General features: G+C 64.0%; 2 protein-coding genes across 2 annotated transcripts; one reads left to right on the top strand and one right to left on the bottom strand.

Moving 5' to 3' along the window:
- Positions 1 to 1,930: 1,930 nt before the first annotated feature.
- LOC114020927 (interleukin-12 subunit beta) lies at positions 1,931 to 12,007 on the top strand. The gene is made up of 7 exons (XM_037898596.2): positions 1,931 to 2,023; positions 3,292 to 3,367; positions 3,792 to 4,040; positions 4,391 to 4,490; positions 6,569 to 6,777; positions 7,544 to 7,692; positions 11,616 to 12,007. The coding sequence occupies exons 1-7, from the start codon at positions 1,931 to 1,933 to the stop codon at positions 11,742 to 11,744; spliced, it is 1,005 nt and encodes a 334-aa protein (XP_037754524.2). The 3' UTR covers positions 11,745 to 12,007.
- A 1,713-nt stretch (positions 12,008 to 13,720) lies between these two features.
- On the bottom strand, positions 13,721 to 17,867 carry LOC114020926 (neurofilament light polypeptide). Its single transcript, XM_027828481.3, has 3 exons — positions 16,693 to 17,867; positions 15,574 to 15,698; positions 13,721 to 14,933 (listed from the first exon to the last, which is right to left on the bottom strand). Exons 1-3 carry the CDS (start codon positions 17,683 to 17,685, stop codon positions 14,882 to 14,884), a joined length of 1,170 nt encoding a protein of 389 aa, XP_027684282.2. The 5' UTR covers positions 17,686 to 17,867; the 3' UTR covers positions 13,721 to 14,881.
- Positions 17,868 to 18,410: the final 543 nt, after the last annotated feature.

Below are 18,410 nucleotides of genomic sequence, written 5' to 3'. Positions count from 1 at the left end.
CTGGGCTCTGGGCTGACCAGGATGGACCGTGCTGTAGCCTGCAGCTCTCTGGGCTACCCTAAGGCCTCCCTATGCCCTGTGACAGTTGTTATCACACCCCGACCTTTGGAGCAGACCCTGGAAGGCCCCCTGGAGTGGGCCAGACCCCCAGGGCTCCCACCCTTTCTCCAGGGCAGGCCGTATGGCTTCACTGACCCCTTAGACCAGTCCCCTAGGCCTGCAGCCCCCTGCTCCACCCCATGAGCCCCAGTCAGCGAGTCCCCCAAAGCCAAACCCTGGGGGAGCATGGCTTGTTCTGTAGTCATGGTAGTCAGTATTTTCATTAATGACTTGGATAATGGAGGAGAGAGTGTACGTATAGAATTTGCAGACAACACCAAGCTGGGAGGGGTTGCAAACACTTTGGAAGACAGGATGAGAATTCAAAATGGCCTTGACAAATGGGAGAACTGGTCTGAATTCAACAAGTTGAAATTCAGTAAAGACAAGTACAACGTACTTCAGTCAGGAAGGAAAACTCAAATGTACAACTACAAACGGGACTAGGCGGTAGGACTGCGGGACAGGAGCTGGGCATCACAAATTCAATACGAGTCAACAACGGGATGCAGTTGTAAAAGAAAAGGCTAAGGTAATTCGGGGGTTTATTAAGAGGGGTGTTGCATGTAAGACAGGGGAGGTCATTGCCCTGTGCTACACAGCACTGGGGAGGCCCCAGCTGCAGCACCGTGTCCAGGTCTGGGTGCCGCACTCCAGGGAAGATGTGGATAAATTGGAGGGAGTCCAGAGGAGAGCAACACAAATGATCCGAGGTTTCGAAAGCGTGGCCTCTGAGGGAAGGTTAAGCAAGGGCATGTTCACTGGTGAGAACAGGAGCCTGCGGACCTGATCCCAGTCTGCAGGGCTGGAGTGTTCTCCATGCCCACTGCAGGCAGGACAAGCGGGAATGGGCTTGCTCTGCTGCAGGGGAGCTCGAGGGAAACATCGGGGAAAGCTGTCGAACTCTCAGGGTAGCTAAGCTCCGGACCAGGCATCCAAGGGCGGGGGGTGGGATCCTGTCACTGGAGGTTTTAAGACCAGGTTGGACAAACCCCTGTCAGGGCTGGTCTAGGGTCACTTGGTGCTACCACAGTGCAGGGAGGGAACGGGAGGACCTCCCAGCCCCACATTTCTCTGTAGATCCCCCACCCCCCGGAGACAGGAGAGCCCTGTGGGGCTTAGTTGCTGGTGTCCCCCCTCCCTCTCTTTGCTCTGTGCGCAGGTTTGGCTTCGCTGTATTGGCTTACAGTGCCCCTGACTAGCCGACAGCAAGGCGGGTGAATCGACTTCCCTGGTCTGCCTCAAACCTGTTTGCCAGCCTGCCCGGATTCAGATGGTGACACGTGTTTCCCTCTTCACCAGCCGCCTGCAGCCTCACCCCGGGAGCGTGGGGAGCAGCCTGAGCCTGGCTTTCCCGACATGCCCTGTGGATAAATGCCCTGCAAGCTGTGCACCAGGAGGAGGTGCTGTTACAGAGCAGTTGGTACCAATGGCCTTGGTGTCAGACTCCCATCAGACACAAACCCCCCATCTCCACGTCCACGGCCTGTCCCATCCCGCCACCCGATCATCCCCCAGACACCACTGGGCCCACTCCGCCTTCGCCCTGCCAATGGGACAGCAGACACTGGGCACTTGCAGCAGTTCCCACCTTTGCCCTTTCTGCCCGGCTGCCCTTACACGCAGGGCGAGCTCCCCTAAAGCTCTGCAAGGCCACCTCATCGGCTCCATCCAGCTCCCTCTGCCGCCAGGCCTACAATAACCCCCCAGCTTCACCGAGACCATTTCCGTCTCCCTGCCGCCTCGTGCTCTGCCATCTGTCTGTTGTACCCCTGCTCTCTCATCTCACACGTGGCCAGTGAGCTCCTGGGGCAGCGACTGTCCCCGTTACATGCTTGCAGATTGCCCAGCATGGCGGCGCCCCGATCTCGGTGGGGGTCTGGGCAGCTGCATGGACACAAATCAAGCCATGCCAGGGCTCCAGGTGAGTGTGACTGATGGGGGGTGATAACCAGGACTTGCTATGGGGCCAGGCCCCTCACTCTGCAGGAGCAATGGGGGGACCCTGTAGCAACTGCTGTGGGGCTGGGCCCCTCGCCTTAGGAGATGCGGGGCCCTGTATCTCTCTCTGGTTTTGGCCCCAGCCCAGCGTGGCTTCTCCAGCTTTCTCTCTTCTGAGAATTGGTGCTTCCAGCTATGTGGTTTCTCTGCTTCTCCTTTCTGTGCCTTTGGGGTCTCCCCTGCCGGGCCGAGGTGAATATATACGGGTCACACACAGCACACCCCAGCCCTGCTTCAGCACCAGACTCCCCAGCCCTGCGAGCAGCAGAGAGCACTGACCCTCCGAGGTAGGGCTGGACACGATGTGCGGGGGGAGCCAGCCGGCAGCCTGGCCAGGAGCCCAGCACTCCTGAGGGCAGGATAGGGCTCAGCTGTCTGACCCAGGGAGCCGGGGAGCCAGCTGTGGACTCCCCTCCGGGGGAAGGGCTGGGAGCCCCATGGCCGGGGGTTAGAGCCAGGGCGGCCCCAGGGAGTGCACTGCCTTCTCTGGTGCTGGGGTCCGCAGAGTTTGGGGCTGGGGAGGGGGCTGCAGAGGAAACAGCTACCTTGGCCCACTGCAGGCTCTGGGGGTAGAGTCTGGCCTGACCCTTTCATGCTCCCTGATCCATGGGGCTCTCTACCCCTCCCCCAGTGCTGCCCCCCCCACCTCATGCACCTCCTTTTACCTGCCCGGGCCCATCACCTCGTCCTCTTCAACAGCTTAGCCCACGGCCTTTTCCCGCACCTGCTTCCTTGTGGACCCCTCTCTGCCAGCCCCAGCCCCTGGTGCACAGACCCACACTCCCACCCCAGAGAATGGAGCCCCCATCATGCCAGGCACAGCCCCTCGCCCTGCGATCGGGGCCTCCCCCCAAGACCCGGGCCCCACCACGCCAGGCCTGGCACAGCCCCCTTCTCCCGCCCCGAGATCAGGGCCCTGTTGCAGTGGGTGTGGCACAGACAGACAGACAGAGACAGTCCCGGCTGCATAGACGAAGGGCCTGGCTGCTTATTCTGGGGCTCCTGTGGAGAGGGTCCCCCAGGACCCCAGGCCTATGGGCTGGGCCCTTCACGCTGTGACTGGGAGTCCCTCAGGCAGGGGCTGAGCGCTCAGACCTTGGGGCTAGTCTCAGGGGGTGCTGGGGCTTTGGGACGTGGAGCTCCCTGTGGGTGCCCATGCGAAGCACTAACTCTGCCCTTCCTGCCCCACAGATGCTGATGCTGGTGGCCCTAGTGCAGGTGCTGTGTGTGGTACCTGCAGCAGCCCTGACAGACTTCCCCAGCAAGTGTGAGTCACGCCCTGGGGAGGGTGATAGGGAAGGAGACTGTGTGGGCATGCAACACACCTGGCCCCTGCGCCGGGGCTGGGGGGGGAGCACAGGGCCCTGGAGAGGGGTAAGGGTACATCGGTCCCCCTGGGAGTAGGGGAGGGGGACACAGGGCATGCTGGCCCACTTGGGGGGGAAGGGGGGAGGCACAGGTCACGCAGGGCCCTAGACGGGGTAGGGGTACCTCTGGCCCCCTGGGAGTAGGGGAGGGGGACACAGGGCATACCTAGCCCCTTTGGGGAGGTAGGGGGGAGGGGTACATCTGGCCCCTAGGGGTGGGGGGGCAGCAGGTACACCCTGCCCAGGGCAGGGGTGGGGGTGTTGCAGCCCTTGGGTCTGGCCTGCCCCGCTGGGCGCTGACGCGGCGGGTTCCCTTCTCCCCAGTTCTGGTCGGGGACGTGAACGGCCAGGTGGTGGTGACCTGCGACACCGCCCAGGAGCACGTGTCCTGGAAGCAGAACGAGCATCTGGAGATCATGGCCGAGCACCACATCGCCGGCCGCACCCTCACGCTCGAGGGCCTGGACCAGCCGGCCGCCGGCAACTACACCTGCTGGCACGGCCCTCGCCTGCTGGACTCCACCTACGTGGTGGTCAGCGACCCGGACTACCCCCTGCTGCAGGGCGCCCCAGGTGCCTGCCACGTGGGGGGCAGAGGCTGGAGCTCGCGGGGGCGAGGGAGGGGGCGCAAGGGGGGGCGAGCCAGGAACTCCAGCTCCCCCGGGGCTCTGTGCCAACAGGGCAGGCAGGGGCACAGCCCACGGCTGTCTGCTCCCAGGGCACAGAGCGCGGGGGGCGGGCTCGCGGGGGGCTCACCGGTCGTGGGGGGACTGCGAGCGCGGGGGGGACCACCCGGGGGGTCACGCTGTCAGGGGCGGGGGTGACCATCGGGGAGCGCGGGGGGGCGGACTCCCAGGGGCGGGGGGGCCGGGCTCTGGCGGGTCACTGGGGGGCCGGGCGATGTTGACCCCTCCTGCCCCCAGGCAGCGCCGTGACCTGCCGGGCGGAGTCCTACGGCGGCGAGCTGAGCTGCTCCTGGACCGCACTGCGCCCCGCCGCCTTCCGCGCCCGCCTCTCCCGCAGGTGAGCGCCCCGCCCGCCGTGCCGCCCCACTGCGCCCCTCCCCCGCCACGCCCTGCCCCACTGCGCCCCTCCCCCGCCGCCTTCCGCGCCCGCCTCTCCCGCAGGTGAGCGCCCCGCCCGCCGTGCCGCCCCACTGCGCCCCTCCCCCGCCACGCCCTGCCCCACTGCGCCCCTCCCCCGCCGAGTCCCTCGCCCCATTGCGCCCCCCCCGCCATGCCCTGCCCCACTGCGCCCCTCCCCCGCCACGCCCTGCCCCACTGCGCCCCTCCCCCGCCGCCTTCAGCGCCCGCCTCTCCCGCAGGTGAGCGCCCCGCCCGCCGTGCCGCCCCACTGCGCCCCTCCCCCGCCACGCCCTGCCCCACTGCGCCCCTCCCCCGCCGCCTTCCGCGCCCGCCTCTCCCACAGGTGAGCGCCCCGCCCGCCGTGCCGCCCCACTGCGCCCCTCCCCCGCCGTACCCCTCGCCCCACTGCCCCCCCGCCACGCCTGCCCCACTGCGCCCCTCCCCCGCCGCCTTCCGCGCCCGCCTCTCCCGCAGGTGAGCGCCCCGCCCGCCGTGCCGCCCCACTGCGCCCCTCCCCCGCCACGCCCTGCCCCACTGCGCCCCTCCCCCGCCGCCTTCCGCGCCCGCCTCTCCCGCAGGTGAGCGCCCCACCCGCCGTGCCGCCCCACTGCGCCCCTCCCCCGCCGTGTCCCTCGCCCCACTGCCCCCCTGCCACGCCTGCCCCACTGCCCCCCTGCCACGCCCTGCCCCACTGCGCCCCTCCCCCGCCGCCTTCCGCGCCCGCCTCTCCCTCAGGTGAGCGCCCCGCCCGCCGTGCCGCCCCACTGCGCCCCTCCCCCGCCACGCCCTGCCCCACTGCGCCCCGCCCGCCGTGCCGCCCCACTGCGCCCCTCCCCCGCCACGCCCTGCCCCACTGCGCCCCTCCCCCGCCGTGTCCCTCGCCCCATTGCGCCCCCCCCGCCATGCCCTGCCCCACTGCGCCCCTCCCCCTCCGCCTTCCGGGCGCCCGGCTCTCCCGCAGGTGAGCGCCCCACCCGCCGTGCCGCCCCACTGCACCCCTCCCCCGCCGTGTCCCTCGCCCCACTGCCCCCCTCCACGCCTGCCCCACTGCCCCCCTGCCATGCCCTGCCCCACTGTGCCCCTCCCCCGCCGCCTTCCGCGCCCGCCTCTCCCGCAGGTGAGCGCCCCACCCGCTGTGCAGCCCCACTGCGCCCCTCCCCCGCCGTGTCCCTCGCCCCATTGCGCCCCCCGCCATGCCCCACTGCACCCCTCCCCCTCCGCCTTCCGGGCGCCCGGCTCTCCCGCAGGTGAGCGCCCCGCCCGCTGTGCCGCCCCACTGCGCCCCTCCCCCGCCGTGTCCCTCGCCCCACTGCCCCCCTGCCACGCCTGCCCCACTGCCCCCCTGCCACGCCCTGCCCCACTGCGCCCCTCCCCCGCCGTGTCCCTCGCCCCATTGCGCCCCCCCGCCATGCCCCACTGCGCCCCTCCCCCTCCGCCTTCCGCGCCCGCCTCTCCCGCAGGTGAGCGCCCCGCCCGCCGTGCCGCCCCACTGCGCCCCTCCCCCGCCGTGTCCCTCAGCCCACTGCCCCCCCGCCATGCCCTGCTCCACTGCCCCCTCCCCGCCGCCTTCCACGCCCGCCTCTCCCGCAGGTGAGCGCCCCCCCCGCCGTGCCGCCCCACTGCCCCCCCGCCCCGCTGCCCTCTGCCCCCAGTCCCAAGGCCCTGCCCCACTGCCCCCCTCCCCTTGCTGTGCCGCCCCACTGCCCCCAGTCCCCGGGCTGGGCCCTGCCCCACTGCCCCCCGCCGTGCCCCCCCGCCCCACTGCGCCCCTCCCCTGCCGTGCCGCCCCATTGCCCCCAGTCCAGGCTCCGCCCCGCTGTCCTCCGCCGTGCCCCCCGCCCCACTGCTCTCCCTGTCCCCCGGCCGGACCCCACTCCTCCCCCCACCCTACTGCCCCCCCGTCCTACCCCCAGTCCGCCGCCCCGCCCTCTGGCTGGACCCCTACCCCCCCTCGTCCCCTGGCCCCGCTGTGCCCCCCCATCCCGCCCCGCCTGACCTGCCCCTGCTCTGCCGCAGCCCCGATGGTGCCCCCGGGGCCTGGCTCTACGTGGGCGGAGGCTCCGCGCTGCAGGGCCCGGACCAGCCCCAGCCCTTCACGGTGACCCTGGCGGACGGGACCTTCTGCCCCTTCGCGGAGGAGCCGAGGCCGCTGGAGCTGGCGCTGGAGGGAATCTCGGCTGAGAGCTTCGTGAACATCACCCACCGCCTCTTCCTCCGGGACATCGGTGGGTCCCGCATGGTACCGGCCCCCGCCCCAGAGCCTCCCGTGTGGTACCCGGCCCCCCACTACCCCAGAGCCCCCCTGCATGGTTATCAGGACCCCCCACTCACTGCCCCAGAGCTCCTGCCCCCGCATGGGTATCAGGCCCCTCACTGCCCGAGAGCCCCCCTGTGTGGGTACTTGGCCCCCTACTGCCCCAGAGCCCCTGCCACGGCATCGGTACCAGGACCCACATCCTCCCTTTCCATAGACCCCTGCATGGCTTCAGGGACCATTCCCTCCTCGCCACATAGGCCCCCCCATGGCTACTGGAGCCATCTCCCCCCACCCCATAGCCCCATCCAGGGTTACCAGGACAGTCATGCCCCCCCCCCCATGGCTATCGGGACGGTCACCCCCCACCCTGCCCTAGAGGGTCTCCCATGGATTCATGGATTGTCAGCCCCCCACCCCCCATTCATTGGCATATGGACTGTCTCTGTCCCCAGCCATGCCCCACAGATGCTTCCCATAGGTACAGAGATTGTGCCCCCCCTGCCCTGCCCCATAGCGCCCCTCTCCCGTGGTAGAGGAATCATCCAAAGGGCCTGGTTCCTGCCTTGGGTCTGTTTCAGCTCAGTGTGTCCGGAGCTGGGGTTAGGCAGCCTTGGGGTGATGGGGCCCTTCCCGAAAGGCCAAGGGGAGGGAGTACCCAGAGAGTGAAGGGGCTCCCCTTGCCCATCTGTCTGATCCCACCCTCCCCCATGACTAACGACTCTCTGTGCCCACAGTGAGGCCGGGCCCCCCGCAAGACGTGACTGCGCAGAGCAAGGGTGGGCTCCTGCACCTGTCCTGGGCCCCCCCAGCCTCCTGGTCCAGCCCACACTCCTACTTCCTCCTGCGCTACCAGCTGGAGTACGAGCACTGGGACGGCACCAAGGTAACTGTCCCCCACCTGTCACTCATCCTGCCTGGGTTGTGTCACCCCTTCTCTGCCTATCACCACGGTACCAAGCCACGCCCCGACCCATCTCCCACCTGTCACCCCCCTGCTTGTATCCTTCCCCCCCCCCGCCTGTCCCCCACCAATACACAGAGTCTGCGGCTAGAAGAAAGCACTGTCATCACCAGTCTGACCTCCTGCGCCGCACAGGCCAGAGGACGTCCCTGAGTTCACTTCTGTCTGAGCGAGGGCAGAGGGGTTAGGAAACCATTCAGTTTCCTTCTAAAAGTCATCAGTGACCGAGACTCCACCACAGCCCTTGGGAAGAGGTTCCCATGGTTCATGTCCTGGACATCAGGCACAAACTTTCAACACTCTGAACGTGTCTAGATTCAACTTCCAGCCGCTGGATCGGATTAGACCTTTCTCTGCAGGACTGACGCGTCGAGCCCCTTATTAAATACTTGCTGCCCAAGCACCGGTAGACAAGGATCAAGTCACCCCTGAACCTTCTCTTTGTTCTGCTAAACAGACTGAGCTCTTTGCGTCTGTCACTGTCAGGCTGGTTTTCTAATCTTTAATCGTTCTCCTGGCTCTTCTCTGACCCCTCCTTCTTGAATTGTGGGCACCAGACCTGGGCGCAGCATTCCAGCTGCAACCACTCCAGTGCCAAATCCAGAGGGAAAATCGCCTCTCGGCTGCTCAGTGTTCCCCTGTTGATGCATCCCAGGATGGCATTAGCTCTTTGGAACACGGCATTGCACTGGGCGCTCTTGGCCAGCTGATTATCCACCACAACCCCTAGTGCCTGTCACAGTTGTTTCCCCACCCTGTGAGTGTGGCCTTCGCTCTTTGTTCCCAGCTCATAGGACTGCACATTCGGTCGTATTGAAACGCACATTGTTTTGCTTGTGCCCAGCTTACCAAGCAATCCAGATAGCTCTGTGTCAGTGCTCTGTCCTCTTCGTTATTTCCCACTCCCCCATCTTTGTGCCATCTACAAACTTTATCAGCGACGATTTTATGTTTTCTTCTAGGTCACTGATAAAAATGTTAAATAGCGTAGGGCCAAGAGCTGATCCCTGTGGCACCCATGAGAAGCACGCCCACTTGATGATAAGAGGGATGGTCCTCTCATGGGTCTGTGATTGGTTAAAAGATAGGAAACAAAGGGTAGGAATAAATGATCAGTTTTCAGAATGGAGAGAGGTAAATAGTGGTGTCCGCAGGGGTCTGTACTGGGCCCAGGCCTATTCAACATATTCCTAAATGATCTGGAAAAAGGGGTAAAAAGTGAGGTGGCAAAATTTGCAGAGGTTACAAAACTACTCAAGATAGTTAAGACCAAAGCTGACTGTGAATTGTTACCAAGGGATCTCACTAAACTGGGTGACTGGGCAACAAAGTGGCCAGTGAAATTCAGTGTTGATAAGTGCAAAGTAATGCACATTGGAAAACATAATCCCAACTACCCATACAAAATGATGGGCTCTAAATTAGCTGTTACCACTCAAGAAAGAGATCTTGGAGTCACTGTGGATAGTTCTCTGAAAACATCCACTCAAAGTGCAGCGGCAGCCAAAAAACATAACAGAATAGAATCATTAGGAAAGGGCTAGATAATGAGACAGAAAATATCATAATATGTAATAACATAAATCCATGGTGCTCCCACACCTTGAATAATGCGTGCAGTTCTGGTTGCTCCTCTCAAAAAAGATACATTAGAATTGGAAAAAGTACAGAGAGGGGCAACCAAAATGCTGAGGGGTCTGGAACGGCTTCTGTAGGAGGAGAGATGAAGAAGACTGGGACTGTTCAGCTTGGAAAAGGGACGACCAAGGCGTGGGGGTGTATGATGGAGGTCTAGAAGATTGTGAATGGTGTGGAGATAGTGAATATGAAAGTGTCATTTACCCCTTCACATATCACAAGAACCAGGGGTCACCCAATGAAATTAATAAGCAGCAGCTTTAAAACAAATACTGTATAAGTAAGTACATCTTCACACAGCACACTGTTAACCTGTGGAACTTGCTGCCAGGAGATGTTGTGAAGGCCAAAAGTATAACTGGGTTCAAAAAAGAATTTGATAAGTTCATACAGGATAGGTCCATCAGTGGCCATTAGCCAAGATGGTCAGTGACACAACCCCATGCTCTGGATGTCCCTAAACCTCTGACTGCCAGAAGCTGGGACTGGATGACAGGGGATTCATCATCTGATAATTACCCTGTTCTCTTCATTCCCTCTGAAGCATCTGATACTGGCTATTGTCATAGAATCATAGAATATCAGGGTTGGAAGGGACCTCAGGAGGTCATCTAGTCGAACCCCCTGCTCAAAGCAGGACCAATCCCCAACTAAATCATCCTAGCCAGGTCTTTGTCAAGCTGGGCCTTAAAAACCTCAAAGGAAGGAGATTCCACCACCTCCCTAGGTAACGCATTCCAGTGTTTCACCACCCTCCTGGTGAAAAAGTTTTTCCTAATATCCAACCTAAACCTCCCCCACTGCAACCTGAGACCATTACTCCTTGTCCTGTCATCTTCTACCACTGAGAACAGTCTAGATCCATCCTCTTGGGAACCCCCTTTCGGGGAGCTGAAAGCAGCTATCAAATCCCCTCTCATTCTTCTCTTCCGCAGACTAAACAATCCCAGTTCCCTCAGCCTCTCCTCATAAGTCATGTGTTCCAGTCCCCTAATCATTTTTGTTGCCCTCCGCTGGACGTTTTCCAATTTTTTCACATCCTTCTTGTAGTGTGGGGCTCAAAACTGGACACAGTACTCCAGATGAGGCCTCACCAATGCCGAATAGAGGGGAACGATCACATCCCTCGATCTGCTGGCTATGCCCCTACTTATACAGCCCAAAATGCCGTTAGCCTTCTTGGCAACAAGGGCACACTGTTGACTCATATCCAGCTTCTCGTCCACTGTAACCCCTACGTCCTTTTCTGCAGAACTGCTGCCTAGCCATTCGGTCCCTAGTCTGTAGCGGTGCATGGGATTCTTCCGTCCTAAGTGCAGGACTCTGCACTTGTCCTTGTTGAACCTCATCAGATTTCTTTTGGCCCAATCCTCTAATTTGTCTAGGGCCCTCTGTATCCTATCCCTACCCTCCAGCATATCTATCTCTCCTCCCAGTTTAGTGTCATCCGCAAACTTGCTGAGGGTGCAATCCACACCATCCTCCAGATCATTAATGAAGATATTGAACAAAACCGACCCTTGGGGCACTCCACTTGATACCGGCTGCCAACTCGACAAGGAGCCATTGATCTGATTTATATTCATTACTATCAGCTTACCCTTTCTTCCATGTATTATTTATTTTATTTTTAAGAGCTGCTTTTATTTCCCCTCTTTTTAATCAGTGTAGCCTTCTTCCTGGCTTTTTGGGCATCTACTAACATGTTCTTGAACAGTTCCCAATTATCATTCACATTTTCTGTTTTAAATTGTCTCCCAACTGATTTGGCTTATGATTGTTTTCAGCTTGGCCCTTTTAAAGAGCCAAGTATATATATTACTGTTTGGACTTTATTTTGCATTTGCATCACAAATGTGATCAAGTCATGGTCACTTGAAATGAAGCAACCACCCACTGTCACAGTCCTGTCAGCACAAGGTCTCCCATGTTGCTACAATGCTGTTTGAGTCAGGAAGTTGACTTCTGTCACTTTCAGATGTGCTCCCCACCCTCCTGCCAGCGTCACTCATGGCTCCCTGTCCAAACCTCAGCCCAGATCAGCAGCCACCTTCTCCGAGGGCAGCCTGGCTTCAGGCCCAAATGCTGAGAATCACAGATCTCCTCTCCCCTCCCCCAGGGTTCTTTCTCCCTGCCCATGTCACATCTCCCCTCTGCCCTGCTGAGGTCACGGGAAGCCCCCCCCTCACTGTTTCTCTGTATTTCAGGGTTCCCTCCAGCTGGAGGGGGTGACGGAGATGAGCGTCGAGGGGGATGTACGGCGGGTGCAGATCCGCTGCCAGGACCCCTTGGTCAACTCCACCTGGAGCCCCTGGACCACCTGGGAGAACGTGTGATGGGGCCTGTCAGAGCTGGGCCTGCAGCCCCCTTACCCTCAACCCATCCCCCCATCTGCTGTATTTAACCCAACCTATGCTGCCCCCATCCAACCCCATTGCTGGGAGGCCTAACACTAGTCTGACAGACCCCCAAAAGGCATCTAGGGTTCGGGGCTGCCGACCCCAGAGCCCTGTCCCATCTTGATCCCCCTTCAACCAGCTCCCACGGCTGGGATCTGCTCTCTGGAGTGCCTACAATAAACGTCAGCTGGTGCCCTGGACTTGGTGTTGTCTCATGGTTCAAGGGTGGAGGGATGGGCCAGGCTGGGGGGGCGGGGGCAGCTTATGGTGGGAGGTCTTTGTGTCGCGTGGGGATGGAATGGGAATGGCCCCATGGAAACTGGCTGTTCCCTCCAGAGGCAGTTCCTGGGTCTGCCCCAGACCAGACCCTGTGCTCCAGAGAACGTCCCTCCAGCCAGGCAGGTGTCCCGCTTCCCCAAGGGGCCGTGGTCAGCCTGGTTCTGTGTGCAGTCCCTACAGCCTGCCGAGGAATGCCCCCAGGTCCCTTGTGGGGAGACGTGTACCCCAAAGGGAGCACTGCACCCCCACCTCCCCTGATCGGCTGGGACTCTCAGCCGGGGGGTTAGCTGGTGTCTGGAACACGGCGTAGCCAGGCCTTGGCCACCACAGAGAGCAGCAAGTTACAGCCTGGGCCCGCGGGGTCAGCCCCGAGCCCCCGACCCCTTTAGTCCCCATACAGAAACGTCTCTCCTGCCTGCAGCCGTGGAACCTCCTCAGCCCTTTGTCCTCCAGCTGCTCACACCTGGCTGGCCTCCTAAGGAATGGGAGTCATCCAGGGTCGTTTGTTGCCAGGTGCCAAATGTCTGGGCAATTGAAGTGGCCATTGTCTTCTTGGATTCTCCATGGGCACGGGGCTAGGTGTCAGTCACATCTGGATTGCTGGTAACAACCTTTTCCCACCACCTCGTTAACCATGCACCACATGGGGAAACCGAGGCGCACACATTCATACAAAATATTACAAAAAATTCCCATTCCACCACACACCTCCCCCCCCACCACGCTATATCCCAGCAGGGGCAGGTCACACCCCATATTGCCCCTCTCCCCCCAGGTGGTGGCATTCAGCGTGGCTGCATAGCAGGTGGTGCAGGGCCCCCCGTACGCTCACCATGCTCTTCCTGCCGATGCAGCCTGGCAGTGTCCACCCCAGGGGCCAGCTGGCTGCCGTGTCGTCTTCTGCACCCACCAGCGCCTCGTTGTCTCCCAGCACAAGTGCTTCTGGGTGAGACGGAGCCCCAGGCCCAGCCCGCTCTGCGCTACACCAGCCTGCTGCCCGCCGGCCCTTCAGCCAGCCCTGGCACGGCTGTGCCATGCGAATGCCTCCATGCTCAGCATCACCTGGAGGTGAGGGGGACGCCCGGCTCGCCCCAGCCTGGGGTGCCCCAGCAGGGCCCCTGCCCCGACCTGGGTGAGGGCACCATGCCCTGGTGCTGCAGACTTGAGGTGAGAGCTCAGGAAGGGGGAGCGTGCAGCTTCCATGGGGCATGGACCCGCCCCACCTGGAGGGCCCTATCCCCAGCCAAGAAGGAGGGGCTGCTGGCCATGAAGAGACCCCTGGAGCTGGTGGGAGCGGGTGGCCTTCTCGCACTGAACTAGCCGCAGGCTGGGGCAAGAGCGCTTCCCTCTAGCCCCTCTCTGGGGCTGGGCCCTGCCCTTGGCCCCGGCTGGGCACTAGAGCAGAGACGTCACGGACAGCAGACAGGCTAGAGCACGCCTTTCTGCAGGATTCTCCTAGGGGGCACTGCAGGGAGCGGGGCAGGTGCCCTGGGTGTGGGGGAAGCGCCCAGCTACTCCAGCCCTGACCTCTCCCAGCAGGGGGCACTGCGGAGGTCTTGACCCGGAGCTGCTGCATTACAGGGCTGTGTTCGTTCCCGCCCCGTTCTCACCAGCCCACAGCAAGAGTCTCCGGCTCAGGTTAATGCCACGGGGCTTTTATTGAGGTGCTTCCCTCGCAGGCACTGGCAGAGGGGCAGTGCCAGTCTGGCCCAGCCGCTGGCCGAAAGGGTGGCTGGTGCAATGATTGGGAGAGATGAAGGGTCTGTGTTGGCCCCACGCTGACTGATGCAGCAGAGCTGCCTACGGGGGGCGCTGTGCTGATTAGCCCCACACCACCTCCGCCTGCATGGGGGCTCCCTGGGGGAAGTTCCTGGGAGAGCTGGACTGGGCCCTGTGGTGGCTGTGAGTGCCCCCTTCAGGAGAGGCAGGGCTGGCTCCCGGCTCTGTGGGATCCCCCGTCTGTGTGGGGGACACCCAATGGTGGGAGGCAGCTCTGGGGGGCACAGCAGGGTCAGGGGAATGGGGTACAGCTCTCCCTGCTTGCCCACTGCTGTCCCTCCCTGCGCTGTTTGCCCCTTTACAGCAAGGGGTGCATGCTGGTCAGCCCTGCCCCCTCCTGGGGGGGCAGCCTGGGGCAGCCCAGGGCCTGGGGGCAGCCCTCCCTGTTGGCATGGCAGTGCTGCCTGCGCCCCGCTGTGGTTCTCCCTCGGCACGGCCGGGGGGGCAGCTCTGAGGGGGACGTCACTTGTGGTTTCGCCCTCCGGGATCCGGAGAGGGCACATGCCACTTGTGGTTCAAGGCCCGGTGCCCGGGGGACGTCACTTGGGTTGGAGGCAGAAGCAAGAGGGCATCAGCCCCGGGAGCCCTGCTGGGGCCAAGCGGTACCCGGGGCGGGTGCTGGGCTCCTGAGGACACACCCGAGAGGCCTTGTCCAGCGGGGCCTGGCCCGTGTTCAGCACAGCGCTGGGAGGGGAAGGGAGTGGCTGGAGTCCAGGACGCTCCTGGCCTCTCCCTGCACTGGTGACGGGGGGTCTGGAGCCTGCCCTTGCCGGGCCATGGCGGAGATTGGCTGCAGCCCCTTGGCCTCGTTGCCCCACGAGACTGGGCTCTCACACGCGCCTGGCAGCACGGCCCTGGCCGCTGGTGAATGGCCCCGGGGGGCAGCTGCTCGGCTCCCTCAGCACTGGGGGCGAAAGGGGAGTGACTGGAGGGGTGTGAAGGGGACAGGGCAGCGGGGGTGCAGAGAACGTGGGGGTGACTGGGGGCTGCGCTCCTGCTGCAGGGGCCCCCGCTGATCACAGGGGAGATGAGTAGCTCAGGCGGATCTCTTCCCCCTCCAGCAGTTTCCTGTAAGACACCCAAAGGCGATAGCGCAGCTCAGCCCCCCAGCCCACGCAGGAGCCCCCTGCCAGGCCCAACCGCAGCCCCACTGCACGACAGGCCGAGCTCGAAGCCCCTGTCCCAACAAGATAAACAAAGGGGGACTCTTGGTCCCGACCAGGCGGCCCGGGACATGGTGGAGCAGCTCTAGGTGCATCCAGCAGGGGGCAGGCATCACCCTGTGACCCAGGGAGCGACCTGGGCACGGAGCCATTCTGGGGGCTGGTGCTCGGGGGCCCTGTCCATAGCAGGGAGATCTGTAGGGGCAGAGCTCACTGACCTCGCACTGGGGCAACGTGGGGCTGGCGTGTCCCCCAGTCTGTGGCTGAGCATAGGTGGCATGTAGCAAGACGGCCCGAGGGCAGCCAGAAGCATGTAACCCTTGGCTCTTCCCCCTCAGAGTTGGGGGTCAGGATCCTTCTCCCCATGCACCGGCAGGGGAAGAAACTGAGGCGAGAGGGGGCCGCAGTGCAGGGCTGGGAACCAAACCCAGGAGTCCTGACACAGCCCGCCCTGCAGCCCGCCTTCTGGGGACAGCCACTTCCTCTGGAAGCCTGGGGGAGCTGGGGGGCCAGGCAGGGGGCGAGGCAGGGCTGGGGGCCAGTACCTGTAGGCGGCGATCTCGATGTCCAGCGCCATCTTGACATTGAGCAGGTCCTGGTACTCACGCAGGTACCGCGCCATCTCCTGCTTGGCCTCCCTGATCTTCTGCTCCAGGTCGGCCACACGCTCCTGGCAGGGAGAGAGGCCTGGCCGGTCAGAGCCGCCTGGGCCCCGCTCTCAGCCCTGGGCCTGCCGTATCCAAGCCCGGGGTCACGACCCAGCCCCCAGCCCCACTGGCCAGCCAGGTCCCTGCACCTTCACCCCCTGCACCATCACCACTGCTCCCCCATTCAGCCACTGTCTGGCCAGGGTACCCCAGCCCCCCACTGGGCAGAGTTCCCAACCTCCAGGCCCCACGGCCAGAGGTGCTAGGGATGGCAAAGGCTCCAGGGCTGAGGGGCAGAGCCTTCCCCAGGCTCTGAATGCCCCCACCCTGGGGCTCCCAGCCCTGCCCAGGGAGCTGGCTCCAGACAGACCCATTGACCTGCCAACGCCTCCCATGACCCCTGGCCCATCCGGCCGCCACTGGGGCATGGCCTGGTCACCTCCATGGCATTCATGCCCTCAGGGCGTCTGAGCCAACGTGGCACTTCTGCTCTCTCCTGGCCCCTGGCAGCTCCGGGCCATGGGAGCACCATCCTTCTGAGCTGGGGAGTGGGGCCGACCCGCCAGGGTCGCTGCTCATTGAGAGAGAAACTCTGCTCCAAAGAGTGTGCGCCCCTCCCTTCCCCACTCCTTGCCGCCCCCAGGATGCGGTTTGCTCCCAGTGCCCCTCAAACGACCCGGCTGATGGCCCTGCTCCCCCTGGCCCAGAGCTGCTCTCTCCCAAGGATTGAGGGCACTTCCCAGGCTCCCTCCTTGTGCCTGGTGCCAGCCCGCCCCAGTGCAGGCTGTGGTGGCAAGCCCTGCCAGGGGCTGTTTGTGGGGAGGGTGTCGGACCCTGGCAGGAGACCCTGGCAGCCCTGGGCCCAGCTTTCTGTCCGTGCCACAGGGGGCTAAATGAAGCTGAGAACCCAGGAGTCCTGGCTCCAGGCCCGTGCGCCTGCCCTCCACAGGTGAGGGAGCTGGCTTGCCCAGCAGGCCCAGCGCCTCCTGCCCCATGCCAGGCCGGCCCTGGCCTCACCTGGTACGTGGCCACCTCGCTGCTCTGCCTGTCCTCCGCGCTCTCCAGCTGCTTGTTGAGGGAGTCGATGACGCTGCGCAGGGCCTCGACCTCGGCCGAGCGGGACTGCAGCTGGCGCCGGTACTCGGCCGTCTCCTCCCGCATGGACCTCACCGCCTGGTTGTTCTTGCTGGCCAGCTCAGCCACCGAGGCGAACCTGGTGCGGTACCAGTCTTCGGCCGCCTGCATGTTCCTGCCGGCCAGCGTCTCGTACTGCGTGCGGATCTCCTGCAGCGCGGCCGCCAGGTCGGGCTTGGCTCCCGCCAGGCTCACGTCCACCGGCCGGCTGGCCGCCTCCACCTGGGCCGACAGCTCGGCACGCTCCTGCCCAAAGACCTTGTGGAGGAAGGCGATCTCCCCCAGCAGGGAGCCGATGCTGCCCTCCACGTCGCTGTGAGCCAGTGCGGCCTGGCTGGCCTCCTCCCGCACCTTCTGCAGCGTCTCCTCGGCCTGCAGCCGCAGCCGGGCCTCCTCCTCGTACCGCTCCTTCAGCTGGCTGCAGGCGTGGCGCAGCTGGTCCCGGCTGGCCTCCACGCGCATCTTCTCGCCCGCCTCTGCCTCCAGCAGGCCCCGCAGGCCGCGCAGCTCCTGCCGGTAGAGCAGCTGCCGGCGCGAGGGGCCCCGCTGCTCCTGCCGCAGCGCCTCCAGCTCCGCCCGCAGCACCTCGTTCTCCCGCTCCAGCCGGCGCACCGTCTCGACGTAGGCGGCCAAGCGGTCGTTGAGGCCGACCAGCTGCTCCTTCTCCTGGGCCCGCAGCCCCAGCAGCTCCGCGTTCAGGCTACTCACCTGGGACAGGTCCAACTTCTCCAGGGAGGCGACGCAGCCCGAGTGCGTGGCGGGGGCCAGCGCCGGCCGGTGCAGGGCATACAGGGAGGAGGAGACGGTGGACTTGGTGGAGCGGACGCTCCGGTACTCCTGCCAGGGCTTGCGGAAGCCATAGGGGTCATAGCTCATCTTGGCCAAGGGAGCCTGGCTGCCAGGGCAGCTGCAAGGGGGGTGCAGGGGGGAGAGCAGGGCTGGGCCTGGAGCGGGGTTGGGGGGGGGGGTGAGCAGAGCCAGCAGGTGCAGCGGGGGAGGGGGAAGGGAAGGGGGGGGCACAGCCAGCAGCCGGAGCACCAGCCACGGCTCTGCACCAATGCCAAAATGCTGCAGTGCCCTTGCCTTTATATAGGGCCTCCTGCCCGCCCCTCCCCCTCCCCCCAGCGCGGGGGGCCAATCAGAGGGCGCTGCGGCGAGCAGCAGGAGCAGTTCGCTGGTTCTCGGAGCCCAGGAGCCAGGAAGAGAAGCGGGAGGGCGCAGCCGGCAGCGAACGGGCTGGAGGCTGGGGCCCTGCCTGCCCCAGTCCGGGTGCCCCCGGCACCCACCACGCCCCGCAGGGCTCGGGTGCGAAGTCCAGCCCCATGTGGGGTCCCAGGGGTCCCCCCAGACTGGCCCGTCTCTCTGCAGTTGTTACCCTGGGACTCCTGCTCGGAGTGTGACAGGGGCAGCGCGATCTGCGCCGGGGAGCGGGCAGGACCCGGGGGAGCTCCCAGCTACCCCAGTCCAGGCCTGTCCCAGCAGGGGGCGCTGGCGGGCGAGGCAGGAGCCCTGGCTGGCGGGGGGGAGCTCCCAGCTACCCCAGTCCCGTCCTGTCCCAGCAGGGGGCGCTGGCTGGCGAGGCAGGAGCCCTGGCTGGTGTG

The sequence above is a fragment of the Chelonia mydas genome, chromosome 4 (assembly GCF_015237465.2).
Source record: "Chelonia mydas isolate rCheMyd1 chromosome 4, rCheMyd1.pri.v2, whole genome shotgun sequence".
In the NCBI taxonomy this organism is placed as follows: Eukaryota; Metazoa; Chordata; order Testudines; family Cheloniidae; genus Chelonia; species Chelonia mydas.
Note: the sequence above shows the minus strand (reverse complement) of the source record. Positions and strands in the feature narration are given on the sequence as shown.

What these genes read in the sequence shown, in the direction of transcription:
- LOC114020927 (XM_037898596.2), top strand. Translation starts at nt 1,931, where the DNA reads ATGCTTGCAGATTGCCCAGCATGGCGGCGCCCCGATCTCGGTGGGGGT. An exon ending in CCTCTTCCTCCGGGACATCG is followed by an intron (nt 6,778 to 7,543) that starts GTGGGTCCCGCA and finishes CTGTGCCCACAG; the next exon opens with TGAGGCCGGGCCCCCCGCAA. An exon ending in AGCACTGGGACGGCACCAAG is followed by an intron (nt 7,693 to 11,615) that starts GTAACTGTCCCC and finishes TCTGTATTTCAG; the next exon opens with GGTTCCCTCCAGCTGGAGGG.
- LOC114020926 (XM_027828481.3), bottom strand. Translation starts at nt 17,685, where the DNA reads ATGAGCTATGACCCCTATGGCTTCCGCAAGCCCTGGCAGGAGTACCGG. An exon ending in GCGAGGTGGCCACGTACCAG is followed by an intron (nt 15,699 to 16,692) that starts GTGAGGCCAGGG and finishes TCTCCCTGCCAG; the next exon opens with GAGCGTGTGGCCGACCTGGA. An exon ending in ATCGAGATCGCCGCCTACAG is followed by an intron (nt 14,934 to 15,573) that starts GTACTGGCCCCC and finishes GGTGTCTTACAG; the next exon opens with GAAACTGCTGGAGGGGGAAG.